General features: G+C 43.4%; 1 protein-coding gene across 1 annotated transcript in view; it reads left to right on the top strand.

Moving 5' to 3' along the window:
• LOC139391703 (uncharacterized) overlaps positions 1 to 10443 on the top strand; it is a 31207-nt gene extending 20764 nt beyond the window's left edge. The window contains exon 12 of the mRNA XM_071139179.1: positions 9538 to 10443. Coding sequence (XP_070995280.1) covers positions 9538 to 9708 — 171 coding nt within the window. The 3' untranslated portion in view covers positions 9709 to 10443. The remainder of the gene's footprint in view (positions 1 to 9537) is intronic.
• Positions 10444 to 21434: the final 10991 nt, after the last annotated feature.

Below are 21434 nucleotides of genomic sequence, written 5' to 3'. Positions count from 1 at the left end.
CTTCATTGATACATCGTTCTTGGACACATGCTTTCTCCCCTGAATCAAATGGTAAAGTGGAAGCAGCTGGCAATTGCGCACCGAATTCGACGCAGGACACCAGGCGGACACTTGGAAAATGTAGTCTCTTATGGTCAATCTTCCAATGATATGCCTACAAATACGTCACAATGCTGCTAAGACCTTGGGCGAACGACAGAAAGTGTAGGCTCATTCCTTGCGCAATCACAGCCATATAAGGAGACAATGGAAAACAGAGCTTCAGAAATTCTGCTAATTCCTGGGTGATGCATCATCTTGGTTTCGCCTGTAGAATGAGTTCTGGGGTACTTACAGACAAAATCTTTGCAGATTCTGAAACTTCAGAGTGTTTTCTTTCCAAAACGGTCAAGAATATGCATAGTCGAGCATCTTTTCGTGACAAAATATCGCGCTTAAAACGGGAACGTTTTTTATCCAAAAATGAAATAGCGCCCCCAGAGATCCAACAGGTTAAAAAGATTAGAGGCCTGTCATTTTCATCATAGGTACACTTCAACTATGACAGACAAAATGAGAAAAAAAATCCAGAATATCACATTGTAGGATTTTTTTAAATGAATTTATTTGCAAATTACGGTGGAAAATAAGTATTTGGTCACCTACGAACAAGCAAGATTTCTGGCTCTCACAGACCTGTAACTTCTTCTTTAAGAGGCTCCTCTGTCCTCCACCTGTTACCTGTATTAATGGCACCTGTTTAAACTTGTTATCAGTATAAAAGACACTTGTCCACAACCTCAAACAGTCGCACTCTAAACTCCACTTTGGCCAAGACCAAAGAGCTATCAAAGGACACCAGAAACAAAATTGTAGACCTGCACCAGGCTGGGAAGACTGAATCTGCAATAGGTAAGCAGCTTGGTTTGAAGAAATCAACTGTGGGAGCAATTATTAGGAAATGGAAGACATACAAGACCACTGATAATCTCCCTCGATCTGGGGCTCCACGCAAGATCTTACCCCGTGGGGTCAAAATGATCATAGGAACGGTGAGCAAAAATCCCAGAACCACACAGGGTGACCTAGTGAATGACCTGCAGAGAGCTGGGACCAAAGTAACAAAGCCTACCATCAGTAACACACTACGCTGCCAGGGACTCAAATCCTGCAGTGCCAGACGTGTCCCCCTGCTTAAGCCAGTACATGTCCAGGCCCGTCTGAAGTTTGCTAGAGAGCATTTGGATGATCCAGAAGAAGATTGGGAGAATGTCATATGGTCAGATGAAACCAAAATATAACTTTTTGGTAAAAACTCAACTCGTCGTGTTTGGAGGACAAAGAATGCTGAGTTGCATCCAAAGAACACCATACCTACTGTGAAGCATGGGGGTGGAAACATCATGCTTTGGGGCTGTTTTTCTGCGAAGGGCCAGGACGACTGATCCGTGTAAAGGAAAGAATGAATGGGGCCATGTATCGTGAGATTTTGAGTGAAAACCTCCTTCCATCAGCAAGGGCATTGAAGATGAAACGTGGCTGGGTCTTTCAGCATGACAATGATCCCAAACACACCGCCCGGGCAATGAAGGAGTGGCTTCGTAAGAAGCATTTCAAGGTCCTGGAGTGGCCTGCCAGTCTCCAGATCTCAACCCCATAGAAAATATTTGGAGGGAGTTGAAAGTCTGTGTTGCCCAGCAACAGCCCCAAAACATCACTGCTCTAGAGGAGATCTGCATGGAGGAATGGGCCAAAATACCAGCAACAGTGTGTGAAAACCTTGTGAAGACTTACAGAAAACGTTTGACCTCTGTCATTGCCAACAAAGGGTATATAACAAAGTATTGAGAAACTTTTGTTATTGACCAAATACTTATTTTCCACCATAATTTGCAAATTCATAAAAAATCCTACAATGTGATTTTCTGGATCTTTTTTTCTCATTTTGTCTGTCATAGTTGAAGTGTACCTATGATGAAAATTACAGGCCTCATCTTTTTAAGTGAGAGAACTTGCACAATTGGTGGCTGACTAAATACTTCGTTGCCCACTGTATGTGTGAATGTATGTGTGTGTATATATATATATATATATACATACATACATACATACATACATACATACATACATACATACATACAGTTGAAGTCGGAAGTTTACATACACCTAGGTTGGAGTCATTAAAACTAGTTTTTCAACCACTCCCCAAATTTCTTGTTGACAAACTAGTTTTGGCTAGTCGGTTAGGACATCTACTTCGTGCATGACACAGGTAATTTTCCCAACAATTGTTTACAGACAGATAATTTCACTTATAACTAACTGTATCACAATTCCAGTGGGTCAGAAGTTTACATATACTAAGTTGACTGTGCCTTTAAACAGCTTGGAAAATTCCAGAAAATGATGTCATGGCGTTAGAAGCTTCTGATAGGCCAATTGACATAATTTGAGTCAATTGGAGGTGTACCTGTGGATGTATTTCAAGGCCTTCCTTCAAACTCAGTGCCTCTTTGCTTGACATCATGGGAACATTTTTAAAAAATCAGCCATGACCTCAGAAAACAAATTGTAGACCTCCACAAGTCTGGTTCATCCTTGGCAGCAATTTCCAAATGCCTGAAGGTACCACGCTCATCTGTGCAAACAATAGTACGCAAGTATAAACACCATGGGACCACGCAGCCGTCATACCGCTCAGGAATGAGATGCGTTGTCTCCTAGAAATGAACGTACTTTGGTGCGAAAAGTGCAAATCACTGCCAGAACAAAGGACCTTGTGAAGATGCTGGAGGAAACGGGTACAAAAGTATCTTTATCCACAGTAAAACGAGTCCTATATTGACAAATCCTGAAAGGCCCTCCCCTCTGCAAGGAAGAAGCCACTGCTCCAAAACCGCCATTAAAAAAAGCCAAGACACGCAGTGGTTGAGGGCGCTGTACTGCAGCGCCAGCTGTGCCATCAGAGTCCCTGGGTTCGCTCCCAGGCTCTGTCGTAACCGGCTGCGACCGGGAGGCCCGTAGGGCGACGCACAATTGGCCTAGCGTCGCCCGGGTTAGGGAGGGCTTGATCGGTAGGGGTGTCCTTGTCTCATCGCGCACCAGCGACTCCTGTGGCGGGCTGGGCGCAGTGTACGCTAACCAAGGTGGCCAGGTGCACGGTGTTTCCTCCGGCGCATTGGTGTGGCTGGCTTCCGGGTTGGATGTGCACTGTGTTAAGAAGCAGTGCGGCTTGGTTGGGTTGTGTATCGGAGGACGCATGACTTTCAACCTTTGTTTCTCCCGAGCCCGTACGGGAGTTGTAGCGATGAGACAAGATAGTAGCTACTACAACAATTGGATACCACGAAATTGGGGAGAAAAAGGGGTAAAATTCAAAAAACAAACAAAAAAAAAAAAAGGCCAAGACTACGGTTTGCAACGGTACATGGGGACAAAGATTGTACTTTTTGGAGAAATGTCTTCTGGTCTGATGAAACAAAAATGGAACTGTTTGGACATACTGACCATTGTTATGGTTGGAGGGAAAGGCTGGAGGCTTGCAAGCCGAAGAACACCATCCCAACCGTGAAGCACGGGGGTGGCAGCCCCATGTTGTGGGGGTGCTTTGCTGCAGGACGAACTGGTGCACTTCACAAAATAGATGTCATCATGAGGAAAGGAAATTGTGGATCTATTGAATTAACATCTCAAGACATCAGTCAGGAAGTTAAAGCTTGGTCGCAAATGGGTCTTCCAAATGGACAATGACCCCAAGCATTCTTCAAAAGTTGTGGCAAAATGGCTTAAGGACAACAAAGTCAAGGTATTAGTGGCCATCACAAAGCCCTGACCTCAATCCTATAGAAAATGTGTGGGCAGAACTGAAAAAGCATGTGCGAGCAAGGAGGCCTACAAACCTGACTCTTATTGAATTATACGCCGACATTGTCCTTTTTGCCTCAGTAGACCAACGTGAACTTTTTCTGCCAGTGTTCCCAAAAGCATTTGGCAATTGCTGTGTATTTGGCGCCTGTACAGTTAGGCCCTGAAGCTTAGGCTTACGCACTGACTTCAGATACAAATAATTAAACAAAAACCCCAATGTAACCTATAGTTATGAATTGCACAAGAATTATACATTTATATGATTTTTCTCTTTATTCAACCCGCCTGCCACCCACCAGCCCTTAATCCACAAAATATTTCATGACCATAAACCTGCCCACCACGCGGATATAACTATGGGGACTGTGGGTTAGCGTCAACCCACGCGTTACTAGTGTGTGTGTGAGAGTCTTCCCTCATAACAGACCAGTGTTTGTGAGCGTGCTAATTATTAAAGTGTTCAGTCTCAGAGTTAGTCAGAAAACCTGAAAATGTTAATGAGGCCTAGTTCACACTGGCTTGTTTAGACACAAGTCCACTTCTAGCATACTTAATTATGTTGATAGCACTCTTTGTGTGAGTGTGCATATTTAATTACATTTTTGCATGTCTGTGCCTGTGTATGTGTCTGTGCACATTTGATTATGTTTGTTAGAAATATCTCCATTATTCATTTCCCCTCTGATGAATGTGCTTCGCCACATTACTTCTAAAGAGACAGACCCTGTTTCTCTTCGGCTCTCATGGAAGTTTACAAGGGGGTTGGATGATGGTTGACCTTGACACCCCTTCAACCTTCCCTCAACCCCTCTTAGAGGAGAGAAGAGGAGCTGTAAACTCCTAGCCCCTTATAAAGCCACAAATGGCTGTATGCAATTTGTATGTTTGTCACAGGACACGGGCATGAACGCCATGCATACTGTACACATACACACACACACACATACAGACACACATGTAGTGGTGTGAACAGTACATGTCTTTGGCAATTTATCTCTCTCTAGGGGAGTCGTGCACACACAAGGGTTTCTGTTAGCTGACAATAGCTGGCTTTTGGAGTAAAATATATATATTTTTCAGCCTTTAAATAAATCTGTCCAGCGAAGAAAAAGAATCCCATGGCAAAATATAACTTTTTGGAAATACCAGTTGTAAACATTTGACCACTCATGCTTAATGGTCTATAAGTTCATTTGCATAATTTAGTGGAATTAAATTGGTGCGTGTGTACGTTCGTTAGTCGCTATGTTTATCACATGCTCACAGCATACAGACACAGAACCTATTAGAGGAAAATCTGTCAGACAGCATGAGAGCTGCTGCTACAGCTTCTCAAACAGCTCATTAGTTGCTGCTGGAGTTGAACATGCTTTTATAAGCCCAATCATTCTAAAAACAATTCTAAATCTACGATTTAAAAAGAGCTAAGCCTACTATTTTTATTTCTCAACTGGTAGGCCTAATTGAAGCACGCTTCCCATTCGCCATTCAAGTGCATGTAGGCAACTTTAGGCAGGGTTTAGGGCGTCGCCCATCACTTTGCAATGAGCTGGAAGCCAGTATGCATTTTGAAACCTGAGCATTTTACTTCATATGATGAGACATGTCTTACCTTGCTTCAAAGTAAAATCCGACCGTAGAACTGGGGAGGCAATTATTTATTTATATGTCCAGTAGCCAAAGGCACAATCATAGTCATATTAGCTACCCATGCTAGTCATATTAGCTACCCATGCTAGTCATATTAGCTACCCATGCTAGTCATATTAGCTACCCATGCTAGTCATATTAGCTACCCATGCTAGTCATATTAGCTACCCATGCTAGTCATATTTGCAACCCATGCTAGTCATATTTGCAACCCATGCTAGTCATATTAGCAACCCATGCTAGTTGTTGCATCTTTAAATCTCCCCTCTTTCTACATTTCGACAGATTCTTACCTTGTCAGCTCAGGGATTCAATCTTGCAACTTTACGGTTAACTAGTCCAACGCTCTGCCTCAGGAGCCAGCCTGTTACGCGAATGCAGTAAGAAGCCAAGGTAAGTAGCTAGCTAGCATTAAACTTATAAAAAACAATCAATCATAATCACTAGTTATAAACTACACATGGTTGATGATATTACTAGTTTATCTAGCGTGTCCTGCGTTGCATATAGTCGATGCGGTGCACATTCGCGAAAAAGGATTGTCGTTGCTCCAACGTGTACCTAACCATAAACATCAATACCTTTCTTAAAATCAATACACAGAAGTATATATTTTTAAACCTGCATATTTAGCTAAAAGAAAGGTTAGCAGGCAATATTAACCAGGTGAAATTGTGTCACTTCTCTTGCGTTCATTGCACGCAGAGTCAGGGTATATGCAACAGTTTGGGCCGCATGGCTCATTGCAAACTAATTTGCCAGAATTGTACATAATTATGACCTAACATTGAAGGTTGTGGAATGTAACAGCAATATTTAGACTTAGGGATGCCATCCGTTAGATAAAATACGTAACGGTTCCGTATTTCACTGAAAGAATAAACGGTTTGTTTTCGAAATGATAGTTTCCGGATTCGACCATATTAATGACCTACGGCTCGTATTTCTGTGTGTTATAATTAAGTCTATGATTTGATAGAGCAGTCTGACTGAGCGATGGTAGGCACCAGCAGGCTCGTAAGCATTCATTCAAACAGCACTTTAGTGCGTTTTGCCAGCAGCTCTTCGCAATGCTTCAAGCATTGCGCTGTTTATGCCTATCAACTGTTTAAGCCTATCAACTCCCGAGATTAAGCTGGTGTAACCGATGTGAAATGGCTAGCTAGTTAGCGGGGTGCGCGCTAATAGCGTTTCAAACGTCACTCGCTCTGAGACTTGGAGTAGTTGTTCACCTTGCTCTGCAAGGGCCCTGGATTTTGTGGAGCGATGGGTAACGCTGCTTCGAGGGTGGCTGTTGTCGATGTGTTCCTGGTTCGAGCCCAAGTAGGAGCGAGGAGAGGGATGGAAGCTATACTGTTACACTGGCAATACTAAAGTGCCTATAAGAACATCCCAATAGTCAAAGGTATATGAAATACAAATCGTATAGAGAGAAATGGTCCTATAATTCCTATAATAACTACAACCTAAAACTTCTGGGAATATGGGAATATTGAAGACTCATGTTAAAAGAAACCACCAGCTTTCATATGTTCTCATGTTCTGAGCAAGGAACTTAAACGTTAGCTTTCTTACATGGCACATATTGCACTTTTACTTTCTTCTCCAACACTTTGTTTTTGCATTATTTAAACCAAATTGAACATGTTTCATTATTTATTTGAGGCTAAATTGATTTTATTGATGTATTATATTAAGTTAAAATAAGTGTTCATTCAGTATTGTTGTAATTGTCATTATTACAAATAAATAAATAAAAATCGGCCGATTTAATCGGTATCTGGTCCTCCAATAATGTGGATAGTAGATTGACATAGGCTAGTGATTGTTCTGTTCGTTACTCATCTTGTTGGCTGAGAAAAAGAATATGTGGCGGTTATTCTAACATCTTCAAATTGCTCATCGGAATTCGGTAAGCACACCGTTGCATTGTCGACTTGCGTGTTCTGAGTAACCATTATCTAAATGCGAGTTCTGTCATTTTGAGCACCGTGGGTGGACGCCCTAATCCGGTTACGCACCCAATGCATATAGGTCCGGTAAATCTCTCAAATGTCCGTGAAGTTAATTCCTAACAAAAACCCTGACGCGCGCGCGCGCACACACACACACACACTAACACTTCACCACTCCTGGAGTTCACTCACTCTTTTCAACCACAGCATTAAAATGACATCACACACACACACCCTCCAAGCCATTCATACCCTAAGGGATCTCCTCTAGCTCATCAAAGAGTAAAACGCTTGACCTCCACTTGCTCCTTCCCACACACTCATTTATAAACACACACATACACTCTTTTACTCCACGCACACAATGCTGCCGCTTTTTGTGATGTTTTTACTGTTGATTTCACCTCCTCTGCTGTTAACCTTCCCTCAGCCTCTACTCCACCCGACACTCCACCTCTCACATCATTCCCTACCCTGCTCTCCTCGTCTCCTGAGAGTGTGTGTGGGTGTGTTTCTAGGTTGGAGTTTGAGCAGTGATCTGTCACACAGACAGGAAGGTCACTTGTGGAGCAGAGAGAGAAGGGGGGGATGGAGAAGGTGAAGAAAGAGGGATGAAGAAAGTTGTGTGGGTCAGGAGGAAAAGGTGAAGCATGAGGGAGTGGAGACACAGCAGGAGAGATTTGTGGGAAGTTTGAGAGGAGCTGAGATATGAGAGGGGGATTGTGATTTAGAGGGAGGTGAGGAGAAAGTCCTTGATCTCTATTAGAGTCACCCAAAGAAAGAAAGTAAGTATATCATTCATTTTGCCTCAAGGGCACATTCGACTCTCGCTTTCACAATTTCTGCTTCGCTTTTTATGAGATATGTGCCCTTTATTGTATGTACACTTAATCAACCTGAACCTCAGGATAATAGATAGGGATCTGAGGAGGAGAGAGAAAGAGGAAGGAGAGATCGAGAGAGGGTGAGATAGTTAGTGTTAATTTCCCTCCTCTCTTCACAGGTCAACACCCTCACCCCCTGTCACAACGGCTTAGGAAAGATGTGTGTGTGTGTGTGTGTGTGTGGGGGGGGGGGGGGGGGCAGTGGCCAGATGTGCCTCAGAGACTCCAGACTTTGAGGGAAAGCTTCTTCTTCTCACACACAGAGAAAGACACAAACACATACACACCACACAGAGCAGCCAACCTGTGAAAGAAGGGAGGAAAACTTGCATTACTCTAATGAGAAATGTGTTTAATTGATTGTGTGGTTTTGCTGAGCTCAGCACTCTTCTCTAATGTATAACACTGTTTATTTAACTAACGGCTATCGCAATGAAAAATGATACTCTCCTGGCAGATGCGTTCCTCTTTCTGTATGAATATTCCATAAACGTCACAACTTAAGTTGAATAAGTAAATTTTATCGATATGCCATGATACTCAAGTGATCAACTTGAAAATGAAGGACATCAACTGTCTCCAAATGAGCTCCTAAGGGGCCAAGCGTCTTCGGTCAGGGCCTACTGCTTGGTGACTGTTCCTGGGGCAACACCAACGCATGCACGTACGCTCACACAAACTTTTTTGGCCGGGTTACACTGGCAGTGTGAAGGTGATCTGTTCCTTCGGCCGTTTGTACTTTGTGTGCGTGTGTACCTGCGTGCATGCCTGGATGAGACAGAATAATGCAGTTCAGCCCAGATTCTCAGACCTGCTTATCTCCCTCACTAGAGGAGAAGTTGTTTCGAGCAAAAGGAATGTGTGTGTGCTCGTGCGTGTGCTGATTGCTGTGGTGGAGGGTTCCGTTCTGTTATCAGTCCAGTGCTTCCACTCAGGCAGAGAGTTTTATGCACCGGGAAATCTACTGGTCACGTCTACAGGGAGACCAGCTTTTGTAATGGTCCCGCTTCACAGCACATTTCACTGAGATAACAACAGCAATACTGTATGTGAAAGAGCCCAGAGAAAAATCCTATACGCTTTCCTTGTTCTGCTGAGCCCAATACCCAAGGAAGGAGGCATTTTTCACCTTAAGTCCTGGTGGAAACGTGCATGTATGTAACAAACTGTGTGTGTCTCTCTCTCTCTCTCTCTCTCTCCAGCTGTATGTGAAGTTGCACTGTGACGACGGACCCATACTGGAGCACATGGAGCAGCTGCTGGTGGAACTGGGGGGTGAGACAGAGGAGGAGGAGACAGACCCTGCCCTGGATGAAGACTTTGAGCCCAGCAGTGACGATGAGGAGGAGGAAGAGGACGCCATGGAACATTGACCACACCCCTCTCTCTCTAGCAGTGATCTAGTGGTAAAACAGTGGGTTAGTACACGCTGAGACGTTGGCGGTGAATAAAGTAACACTCTATGTTTCCAATGTCTTTCTGCGATAGGTGGGGAAATAAAAAAGTATGTAAACAGCGTTTAGACTGCATACCACTCTCTACTTTTATAGTGCACTATTAACTCGGACATTAAATAAAGGTAAAGTTTATAAAAATGTAGTTTATAAAGACCTCTTACCCATCTCTGTACACCTCACAAACTAGACCCAGATGCAACACTTTGCTGGAAAGCAGCAGAGTTGCGAGTGCGACAGTCGATGGGCCCTTGAGAGAGGATGAATGGGCCCTTGAGTTTTCTCTGAATCTTTCTCGCTCGCTAGATATTGTCTGTATCGTGTTCTCAGAAGTGCCTTTCTGCTGTTCAACCCTGAGTTTCCCAGAATCATATGACCTCTCTCTCTGTCATATTAGTGCTGAATTGTTTTCCATATTAGAAAGGAGTGATTGACATGTCGACTCGAGCTTTGTTTCCATTGTCCTGGAAATAACCAGATAAAAAAACAACTTATACTGTTTTGAGAGAAAAAGACAAAGAACAATCTGCTTCTTTTTTTAAATTTGTGTTGTAATAATGAGGGGAATGTTTGCTTCCCTTCATGACCCAGGCTCACTTTAGAAAGAGATTCCAATATGAATGTGACCTGCTAAAATAAAGAACTAACACAGAACAGATTCTGCAGTGCTGTGAGTTCATGAGAGGAGCGAGCATTAAGAGATGGATGAAGTTTCAATGTCACATGCACAAGTACAGTGAAATGCCTTTCTCGCTAACCCCAATGCTGTAATCAATAACAATGTAATACTCACAATAACAAGGTAGAACAAAAACACACAAGATATAACAATAAAGAAAATGATCAAGTCAGCACACTATATACAGTTCCAGTACCATATTTGCATGTTAAGGGATACTGGATCGATAGAGGTAGATACTGTATGGATTAGGGGTAAGCTGACTTGGCATCAGGATATATTATAAACAGTAGCAGCGTATATGATGATTGAATGTGAGTGGGTGTGTGTAGTCAGTATAAATGTATGTGTGTGTGCGCAAATTATGGAGTGAGTGTTTGTACTGAATGTGTTGGAGTGTAAGTGTGTAGGGCCATTGTGTGTGTGTGTGTGTGTGCATAGATAAGAATAAAATACAAGGGTCAAATAGTCCATGTAGCCATTTTGTTAGCTAACCAAAGAGAGAGGTGAGAGGAGTGACAGATGAAGAGAGTGAGGGTTGAGAGATGGGTGTTGTACACACACACAACTCTCAAACACAATGTTTCTCTCTCGAGGACCTTTAAGGCTTTATAGAAGCAGAATGTAGGAAGAACGGGTTGAGACAGGTGAGTGTTATTCAGTTGGCCCCATAGGAGAACACTTTTTGGTTCCAGGTAATTCATCTTCACAGAACATGCAACTTCTGTAAATCAGCCAATAAAAAGTCATTTTCAAACGTTTGCCTAAATTAATGGGGAAACACCATTCTAAACAGTGCAAATGAGGCGTGTGGTTCCATATCAAATAAAAGTTTATTTGTCGCCATATGCAGATGAGCAGATGTTAAAACATGTAGAGCGAAATCCATATGTTTTTAGCACCATAAGTGCAGTAAATGTCTAACAGTACAATATTAAAGCACATAAACAAGAAACAAAAAATTAAGAAAGCTGACCTGGCTGGAAATATCAGAATGAGAAATGTCAGAGTCCACAATATAAATACTTGGTGTGTATAGACAGCATGGACAATATATACGTAGGAAAAGGTATGTACAGCAGTAGCTATACAGGATGAACTATGTCAAGAATACAGTATGTGTACTGTAAATGTAAAGTGAGTATTCAATTAACTTAGTCTCTCACGTGACAGAAATGAAAATCTCCGTTAGAAACAGAATGTGTGAATCTAAAGATATAACAACTAGACAGGCTTGCTAACATGACTAGGATTGTGCCTTTGGCTTCTGGACAACACAAGAAAGTTGATATGAAAACCAATAGAACAGGAAAGAAATGCTGGTTTCAATGGCATATGAAGAAGTCTTTATAACATTGTGTCTGTGTTTCTACGGTCAGATTTTTCCTAGGCTACCTTGAAGCAAGGTAAGACATACCTCATAATATGAAGTAAAACATTCAGGTTTCAAACCTCTTGAGGATAGGGGAGACGCTAGCGTCTCAACTGGCCAATTGCTGGGGGAAATGCGGAGCGCCAGATTCAAAATAAAATGCTATAAAATTCAAACTTTCATTAAATCACACATGTAAGATACTCAATTAAAGCTACACTCATTGTGAATCCAGCCAACGTCAGATTTTAAAAATGCTTTTTTGGCGAAAGCATAAGAAGCTATTATCTGATAGCCTGCACCATCTGCACCAGCAGTAAACAAAGGAGCTAGCATAGCAGGCGCTACACAAAACACTGAAATAAAATATAAAACATGCATTACCTTTGACGAGCTTCTTTTGTTGGCACTCCAATATGTCCCATAAACATCACAATTGGTCCTTTTGTTCGATTAATTCCGTCCATACATATCGAAAATGTCCATTTATAAAGCGCGGGGGTAGCCGCTAAATATGTATAGTGGCCGAAGAAAATGTCCGAAGGGCCTCTTAAGCCAGCAGTCCAATGTGCTTTAGATAGCGAGCAGGCCGCAGATTAGCGGCTGTGCGTTCAGGGGTCGTTAGCTGCTATAATTCCAGGTGGGATTTTTTTATTAAATAATCATAATAAAAATGTGAAAATTAAATTTAAAAAATAGGTTCGGAGCTTGTGGTAGGAATCCGGAGATATCGAGAAGAATAAGTCCGACTAGCTCTGGTTTGAGTTGCGCTGTACAGACTGGCGAGAGTTGTCCGGGATAAAGGTAGCTGATGACCGCTAGCAAAGGATAGCTGACTGCTAGCTAGTGGCTTCGGAATGTATTCGATGGGCCTCGTAAGCCAACAGTCCGTTGTGCTCTAGACAGCTAGCATTCAGGGGACGTTAGCTGCGAAGGTCGGAAGGTGAGAAGGTTCAGAGCTTGCGATAGGAATCCGGGGATATGGAGAGAAAAGTAGGTCCGGCATGCTCTGGTTGAATCGCGTTGTACAAACTGGCGAGAGCTTTCCGAGCTAGAGGTTAGCTGATGACCGTTAGCTGGCTAGTTTATGTTGGAGAGATTCCAGTAATAGAGGCAAAGAAAAATGCGTTAGAGAAAAAGCAGGACCACACCACATTGGGTGAGGCGGGTTGCAGGGGAGTATTTTGAAGTAAGGGTTTAGAAAAATATATAAAAATATATATATGGGACATGACAAGACGAAGGACAAATACGTCTGACTGCTACGCCATCTTGGATCAAATGAGGACTAATAAAAATTCACACGGCTCAATTTAATTCCACAAAATGTAGCAAATTAACATATAGACCAATAAGCATGACGGTCAAATGTATTTCCATCTACTAATATTTCAATGACTGTATAAAAAGCATTATTTTGCAATGGGATTGTATTTTCTCCTGATCAATTTGGCCGGCAAAATTTTATTTATTGGCTAAAAGCCGGAAATTACGGATAATAGAAACCCTGGTGTGTGTGTGCTTGCACGTGTGTGCATAGATGAAGCAGACGAATGTAGTTCAGCCAAGATTATCAGATCTGCTTATCTCCATCACTGCAGACTAGAGAAGTTTAATTTTGGAGCGAAATGAATTCATCCGTGTGTGTGTGTGTGTGTCTGTGTTGTGATTGCTGTAGCATATGCATGTGATAGTAGGTTGTTCTGTGATTGGTCCAGTGCTTCCACTCCGGCAGAGAGAGTATTACACACAGGGAAATCTACTGGTCCCCCCCGACAATAGGTTTTTATAATGGTCTCGCTTCACAGGGTATTTCACTGAGCCCAATACACCAGGAAAGAGGCATTTGGTAGCAGTCACATTAAGTCCTAGTGGAAACGTGCATGTATGTAACAAACTGTGTCTGTCGCTCTCTCTCCAGCTGTATGTGAAGTTGCGCTGTGATGACGGACCCATACTGGAGCACATGGAGCAGCTGCTGGTGGAACTGGGGGGTGAGACAGAGGGGGAGGAGGAGGAGACAGACCCTGCCCTGGATGAAGACTTTGAGCCCAGCAGTGACGATGAGGAAGAGGACGCCATGGAACATTGACCACACCCCTCTCTCTCTAGCAGTGATCTAGTGGTAAAACAGTGGGTTAGTACACGCTGAGACGTTGGCGGTAAATAAAGTAACACTCTATGTTTCCAATGTATTTTTCTGCGATAGGTGGGGAAACGCTTGGGCAAAATAAAAAAGTGTGTAAATGGCGTTTAGACTGCATACCCCTCTACTTTTATAGAGCACTATGAACTAAATAAAAAAACAACTTGAATACTGTTTGTTCTTTGTATTCTCCTCTCAATCTGATTCTTTTTTGGATTCGTGTTGTAATAATGAGGTGAATGTTTGCTTCCCTTCATGACCCAGGCTCACTTTAGAAAGAGATTCCAATATGAATGTGACCTGCTAAAATAAAGAACTAATACAGAACAGATTCTGTAGTGTTGTGAGTTCATGAGTGGAGTGAGCATTAAGAGATAGAGGGGAGAGGAGGTTGAGAGGTGAGTGTTGTAGACACACAGGCATGGTCACTAACTAGAATTGTTTTGTTTCTATCTGTTGTGGTCTAGTACTGACATTTTGCTAGCTAGGGCCATCTACTTTAAGTGCTGCTTGTCTTCCCAGTGGTCTACTTGGTGTGTGAACTGCTGACTGCTCATAATTTGCAGATAGTTGTTGACACATCAACCAGGATCAAGGGGCAGGGCAATTTGTGACTTGTTTTGGTAATCAATGGCTATATTAGAGGGGAAGTGGTTTCACCTCTCCTAGGCAATCAGCAATTAGTATAGGGAGGTGTGCGCTCCACCTCTGCTAGGCAATTAGAAATTATTGTTAGTTCTTCAGTTTCCCCTGGTTTCTCAGCGGCAGCTGTAAGTGACGATCGTGTCAGTTTTGTCATAAACTAAGAAGGTTGATGAAACTAAGACTGTTATTCGAGGAAGGAAAGAGAGGAATGGTCCACACCACGCTCTCACTTGAGGATCTTACCTAGTTATTTACACACACATGCTTTGTCAGCTATGTGTGTGTTTTCTATACCCGTTTGCACCTCTCCCTGTAGGCTTCAGAGACGCTCCCCACCCCTTGGCTTCAACCCTTCTAATTTAGTGTACCCTGCACGCGCAACCCTTGTGGAATTCTGGGTCTCTGGCAGCATTTGGAATTGCTGATTTGCGGTCAAGAACACCGAGTTCATCTCTGCCTATGCTGTCCTTCAGTCCCTTGGCTTTTTGGTCCTGACGGAGACATGGATCACCCCAGAGACATGGATCACCCCTGCTGCACTTTCTTCATCTGACTGTTTTCTCTCATAGTCAGAGAGCATCTGGTCGTCGCGGTGGTGGCACAGGTCTACTCATTTCTCCTAAGTGGAGATTCTCTTTTCTCCCTCTCACCTGTCCATCTCATTATTTGAATTCCATGCTGTCACTGTCATTATTGTCATCTATCACCCACCAGGTGCCCTTGGAGAGTTCCTCAATGAGCTTGACATATTGATAAGGTCATTTCCTGATGGCTCACCGCTCTTCGTACTAAACCTCCTGACGTCTGCCTTCGCTTAATTTCTTTCTAACTCTTTCCCCTCCTTGCCTCTTGACCTCACCCTTTCCCAATCCCCTCCAACTCATAAGGCAGGCAATACCCTTGTCGTCATCTTTACTAGAGGCTGCTCGCCTACTAGTCTCACTGCAACCCCTCCAGGTCTCCGATCACTACTTTGTTTCCTTTTCTGTCTCCCTTTCCTCCAACCCTAACCAATCAGCCCCTACCCAGATGGTCATGCGCCATCAGTCGTCACTCGCTTTCCCTCTCTCTCCTCTTCTATCCTATCATCTCTTCCTTCTGCTAAATCCTTCTCCCTCCTGTCTCCTGATTCTGCCTCTTCGACCCTACTCTCCTCCCTTTCCGCATCCTATGAATCGCACTGTCCCCTTTCCTCCTGGCCGGGTCGGCCCTCCCCTCCTGCTCCGTGGCTGTGACTCACTCTACCTTTTCCTCTATCCACTGCTAAAGCCACATCACTCTAAATGTCAAGCTTCTGCCTCTAATCCTAGGAAACTCTTCCACCTTTCCCCCTCCTTAATCCTCCTCCTCCTCCCTCTTTGCGAACCACTTTGTCAACCACTTTGGAAAAAAAAAGTTGACAGCCGCTACTCATACACTAATAAGTCCACTGGTCTCACTCTCACAAAACTATCGTATGTCTTGACCTCTTTCTCCCCAGATGACATCCTGCGACTAGTGAGGTCTGGCCACCCGACAACCTCCTGGCTCGACCCCATCTCTGGAGACCTTCTCCCATTCCTCACTTCCCTCATCCTTGACCCTAACCAGTCAGGCTTCAAGACGGGTCATTCAACCAAGGCTTCTCTTTTGTGTCATGGAGGCTCTCCGCACTGCCAAAGCTGACCATCTCTCCTGGTCTCATCCTCCTAGATCTATCCGCTGCCTTCGACACCATGAACCATCAGATCCTCCTCTCCACCCTCTCACGGCTGGGCGTCTCAGGCACTGCACACTCTTGGATTGCATCCTACCTGGCAGGCCTCTCCTACCAGGTGATGTGGAGAGGATATGTTTGCACCACACTCACTACTGAACTACTGATGTCCCCCAGAGCTTGGTTCTAGGCCCACTTCTCTCTATACACCAAGTCACTCAGCACCGTCACATCTCTCCTATCATTTCTATGCAGATGACATTAGATCGTGGATCACTCTGAATGAACTTAGGGATCACAAACAGTGAGAAACTGAGGCAAAGCTTTTACCACAGACTTAGTCATGATAGAACGGAGAGGATAGGCAGCAGGAAACCTAGTGGAAACCTAGAACGAGGCAGAGGACCAATAATCAGATATTCAAAAGGTAAGTTGAGTACAGGAATAGGAGACAGTGGTACCGGCTTAATAGCTTGATTAGGTTTACCAGTTAATTGACAGGTGTGACAAGTTTTGATGAACTCAGGAACATCCCTCTTTAACCAAGGCCAAAATAATTCACCTCCCCCAAAAGACAACTACCAGGAGACACCCACATTCTCATCAAGACATCCTCTTGGAGAAAATAGCCATGGGTGACATCTTCCAACTATTCCACAGGCACAATTTGGTCACGCAACTTTTCTAATGTGCGGTCAGCCCATGTCGCCTTGATTAGATCGGAGCGGGATACAGATAATGGGATAACAGGGAAAGTAGTGACAGATATCTTTGTGGTATTCTCATTAGCCGGTGCATTGACCAGGTCGCCACGGCTCATAGAACGCGTCACTGCACACGCAGAGGACACCTCTGGGAAATTCTGCGCACTCACATCAGGAATCCCTACAAATGACGGCTTAGCAGAAACCACTAGAGATGGAAACACTACAGGCCATACACGCTCACCAGCCAAGTTATTCCCAAGGATAATATCGATACCCTCGATAGGCAACGAAGGACACACCCCTACAACAACCTCACCTTTCACCAGTCCACAATCCAACATCAGTTTATGCAATGGAACTGACAGAGTGTTCAAACCTATTCCCCTGATTAGAACACTATTCCCCGACGCAGTCTCAGCAGAGAAGGGTAACACAAACTCCAACACAAACAATTCAGAGGCACCTGTGTCTCTCAGGATCTTCACTGGAACTAAGTCCTTACTTCCTAACATAGACACAAAACCCTGCGTAATGAAAGGTAAATAGTCTGGGTCAATATAGACTTTCACATGCCCCTGGGCAAGAGACAATGTGTCAGGAGTGAACTGATGTGGAACAGGCGCAGCTAACGCCGTAGGCTTAGATTTAACGTAAGCACAAGTACTGAATTTACCCCTAGCCCTGAGAACCGGACATTAGTTTTTCCAATGACCCGAACCTTGACAGTAGTGACACTCTTGACGAAAGTCAGCTTTACCACTTTTGATATTGTTGCCTAAATTTAATGAGAAGGACGCTGAAATAAGATTCTCTGGTCTGATGAAACCAAGATTGAACTCTTTGGCCTGAATGCCAAGCTTCTCATCTGGAGGAACCCTGGCACCATCCCTACAGTGAAACATGGTGGTGGCAACATCATGATGTGAGGACAATGACACTAAGCACACAGCCAAGACAACACAGGAGTGGCTTCGGGACAAGTGTCAATGTCCTTGAGTGGCCCAGCCATCAGCCCGGACTTGAACCCGATCGAACTCTGAAAATAGCTGTGCAGCGATGCGCCCCATTCAACCTGACTGAGCTTGAGAGGATCTGCAGAGAAGAATGGGAGAAACTCCCCAAATACATGTATACCAAGCTTGTAGCGTCATACCCAAGAAGACTTGAGGCTGTAATCGCTGCCAAGGATGATTCAACAAAGTACTGAGTAAAGGGTCTGAATATGTACGTAAATGGTTATTTCAGCTTTTTATTTTTAGTAAAGTTCTAAAAATCTGTTTTTGCTTTGTCATTATTGGGTATGGTGTGTAGATTGAGAGAGAAAACTAATTTAATCAATTTTAGAATAAGGCTGTAACGTAACAAAATGTGGACAAAGTGGAGTGGTCTGAATACCTTCCGAATGAATGCACCGTGTACTGCACATGAACAGTAAAGCGTTAAAGCAACACAAATAAAGCAGAAAGAGGAGCTACAGTATCTACGCTGTTGAATCGCCTGCTTATTCTAGTCCATTCACACCACTCTAACCTACTTTACACTTCACACACTATGAAACACCTCCTGGAGACAGATAAACACACTATGTTAAATCAAACGCACAAACACACCGACCCTGGTGCATCTTCACGCCTGTTAGCTAACCCAACACAGCACAGCAATTCGTCTTTTTGAAGAATTCCCACACCGCTAAACAGGAATGTTATCTGAGATTCTGGGACTGATTACCATCAGGCAGGTGGGAGAAAGAGCTGCTTTGGGAATGCTGGGGTTTAGATGAGGAGAGCTGATTTTGGATGTGTGTGTGTGTGCGCATGGGGGGTGTGTGTGCAACTGCGTTGGTCTCTGCAGAGTGCTGGTATACACTGAGTGCACAAAAAATTAGGAACATCTTCCTATTGAGCTGCAACCCCTTTTGCCCTCAGAACAGCCTCCATTTGTCAGGGAATGGACTCTACAAGGTGTCCAACTTTCCACAGGGATGCTGACCCATGTTGACTCCAATGCTTCCCACAGTTATGTTAAATTGACTGCATGTCCTTTGGGTTGAGGACCTTTCTTGATACACACAGGAAACTGTTGAGGGTGAAAAACCCAGCAGGGTTGCAGTTCTTTACACTCAAACCTGTGCGCCTGGCACCTACTACCATAACCCGTTCAAAGGCACTTCAACATTTTGTCTTGCCCATTCACCCTCTTGCCCATTCACCCTCTTGCCCATTCACCCTCTCACCGATCCTCGACTTCGGCGATGTCATTTACAAAATAACTTCCAACACTCTGCTCAGCAAACTGGATGCAGTCTATCACAGTGCCATCCGTTTTGTCACCAAAGCCCATTATACCACCCACCACTGCAACCCGTATGCTCTAGTCGGCTGACTACATATTCGTTGCCAGACCGACTGTCTCCAGGTCATCCATAAATCTATGCTAGGTAAAGCTCTGCCTTCTCAGCTCACTGGTCACGATAACAACACCCACCCGTAGCACTCGCTCCAGCAGGTATATCTCACTGGTCATCCCCAAACCTCCTTTGGCCGCCTTTCCTTCCAGTTCTCTGCTGCCAATGACTAGAACAAATTGCAAAAATCGTTGAAGCTGGAGACTTATATTTTCCTTACTAACTTTAAACATCAGCTATCTGAGCAACTAACCGATCGCTGCAGCTATACATAGCCCATCTGTAAATTGCCCACCCAATCTACCTACCTCATCTCTAGATTGTTTTTATTTACTTTTCTGCTCTTTTGCACACCAGTATTTCCACTTGCACATCATCATCTGCTCATCTATCACCCCAGTGTTAATTTGCTAAATTGTAATTACTTTGCTGCTATGTCCTATTTGTTGCCTTAACTCCTTACGCCATTTTCTCACACTGTATATAGACTTTCTTTTTTTCTATTGTGTTATTGACTATGCTTGTTTATTCCATGTGTAACTCTGTGTTGTTGTTTGTGTCGCACTGCTTTGCTAAATCTTGGCCAGGTCGCAGTTGTAAATGAGAACTTGTGCTCAACTAGCCTACCTGGTTAAATAAAGGTGAAAAAAAAAGAATGGCACACATACACAATCCAATTGTCTCAAGGCTTAAATATCCTTCTTTAACCTGTCTCCTCCCCTTCATCTAGTGTGTACTGATTGAAGTGAATTTAACATGTGACATCAATAAGGGATCATAGCTTTCACCTTGATTCACCTGGTCAGTCCATGTCCTGGAAGAGCAGGTGTTCCTAATGTTTTGTACACTTAGTTTGTATGTGTGTGTGGTGTAGTTGTGAGTGTGTTTTATTAATCAGAACATGAGGCTTGTGAGAGAGAGCTAATCCTGGATTAACAGATTAGAGCACTTGCGTTGTCATAACAACACATTGATTGGGACTGAACATTGATCACTGTGTGGTTGTAGTTAATTAGTGAGTTAATCAGCCCATCTTGCAGGGGATTAATGAAGTAATCATCAAATCTCAGAATTACAACAGGATCCTACTAAATGAACACATCAGACCTGTGTGGGTGTAACCTCTCTCTCCCACACACACTCCTTTTTATGAGAGAGAGAGAGAGAGAGAGAGAGAGAGAGAGACAGACTATGTGCACACTGCCCACAAAATGAGGTGGAAACTCAGCTGCACTTCCTAACCTCCTGCCCAATGTATGACCATATTAGAGACACATATTTCCCTCAGATTACACAGATCCACAAAGAATTTGAAAACAAACCCAATTTTGATACTCCCATATCTACTGGGTGAAATACGAGTGTGCCATAAGAGCAGCATGATTTGTGACCTGTTGCCACAAGAAAAGGGCAACCAGTGAAGAACAAACATCATTGTAAATACAACCCATATTTATGCTTATTTATTTTCCCTTGTGTACTTTAAACGTTTGTACATTTGTTACAACACTGTATACATACATAATATGACATTTGTAATGTCTTTATTGTTTTGAAAAATGTTTACTGTTAATTTAGATTGTTTATTTCACTTTTGTGTATTATCTACCTCACTTGCTTTGGTAATGTTAACACATGTTTCCCATGCCGAGAGAGAGAGAGAGAGATGTATCTAAGCTAATATCCTTCCTGGTGAGTATGATAGATAATGCCCCCAAAGGGATAATACATCCTGGAAGTGTAGAGTGATGGATCCTCTGTAAATGGTGTGATTAGAGACAGATTGCAGATTAATGGATACACACATCCTGAGTTATCACATATTGTACACTGATGGTTTCCTGAATAGCTGAGATTTCAATGTGTGGTCACTGTTGGTCAGCAAAAGGGACGTGTGTGTGTAAGGCTGAGTTTACGAGGGCATCCCAATTCTGGTATTTTTTCCACAAATTGATCTTTTGACCAATCACATCAGATCTTTTCATGTCAGATATTT

Source organism: Oncorhynchus clarkii, chromosome 3 (assembly GCF_045791955.1).
Source record: "Oncorhynchus clarkii lewisi isolate Uvic-CL-2024 chromosome 3, UVic_Ocla_1.0, whole genome shotgun sequence".
NCBI lineage: Eukaryota > Metazoa > Chordata > Actinopteri > Salmoniformes > Salmonidae > Oncorhynchus > Oncorhynchus clarkii.
This window is presented reverse-complemented; position numbering and strand designations above follow the sequence as displayed.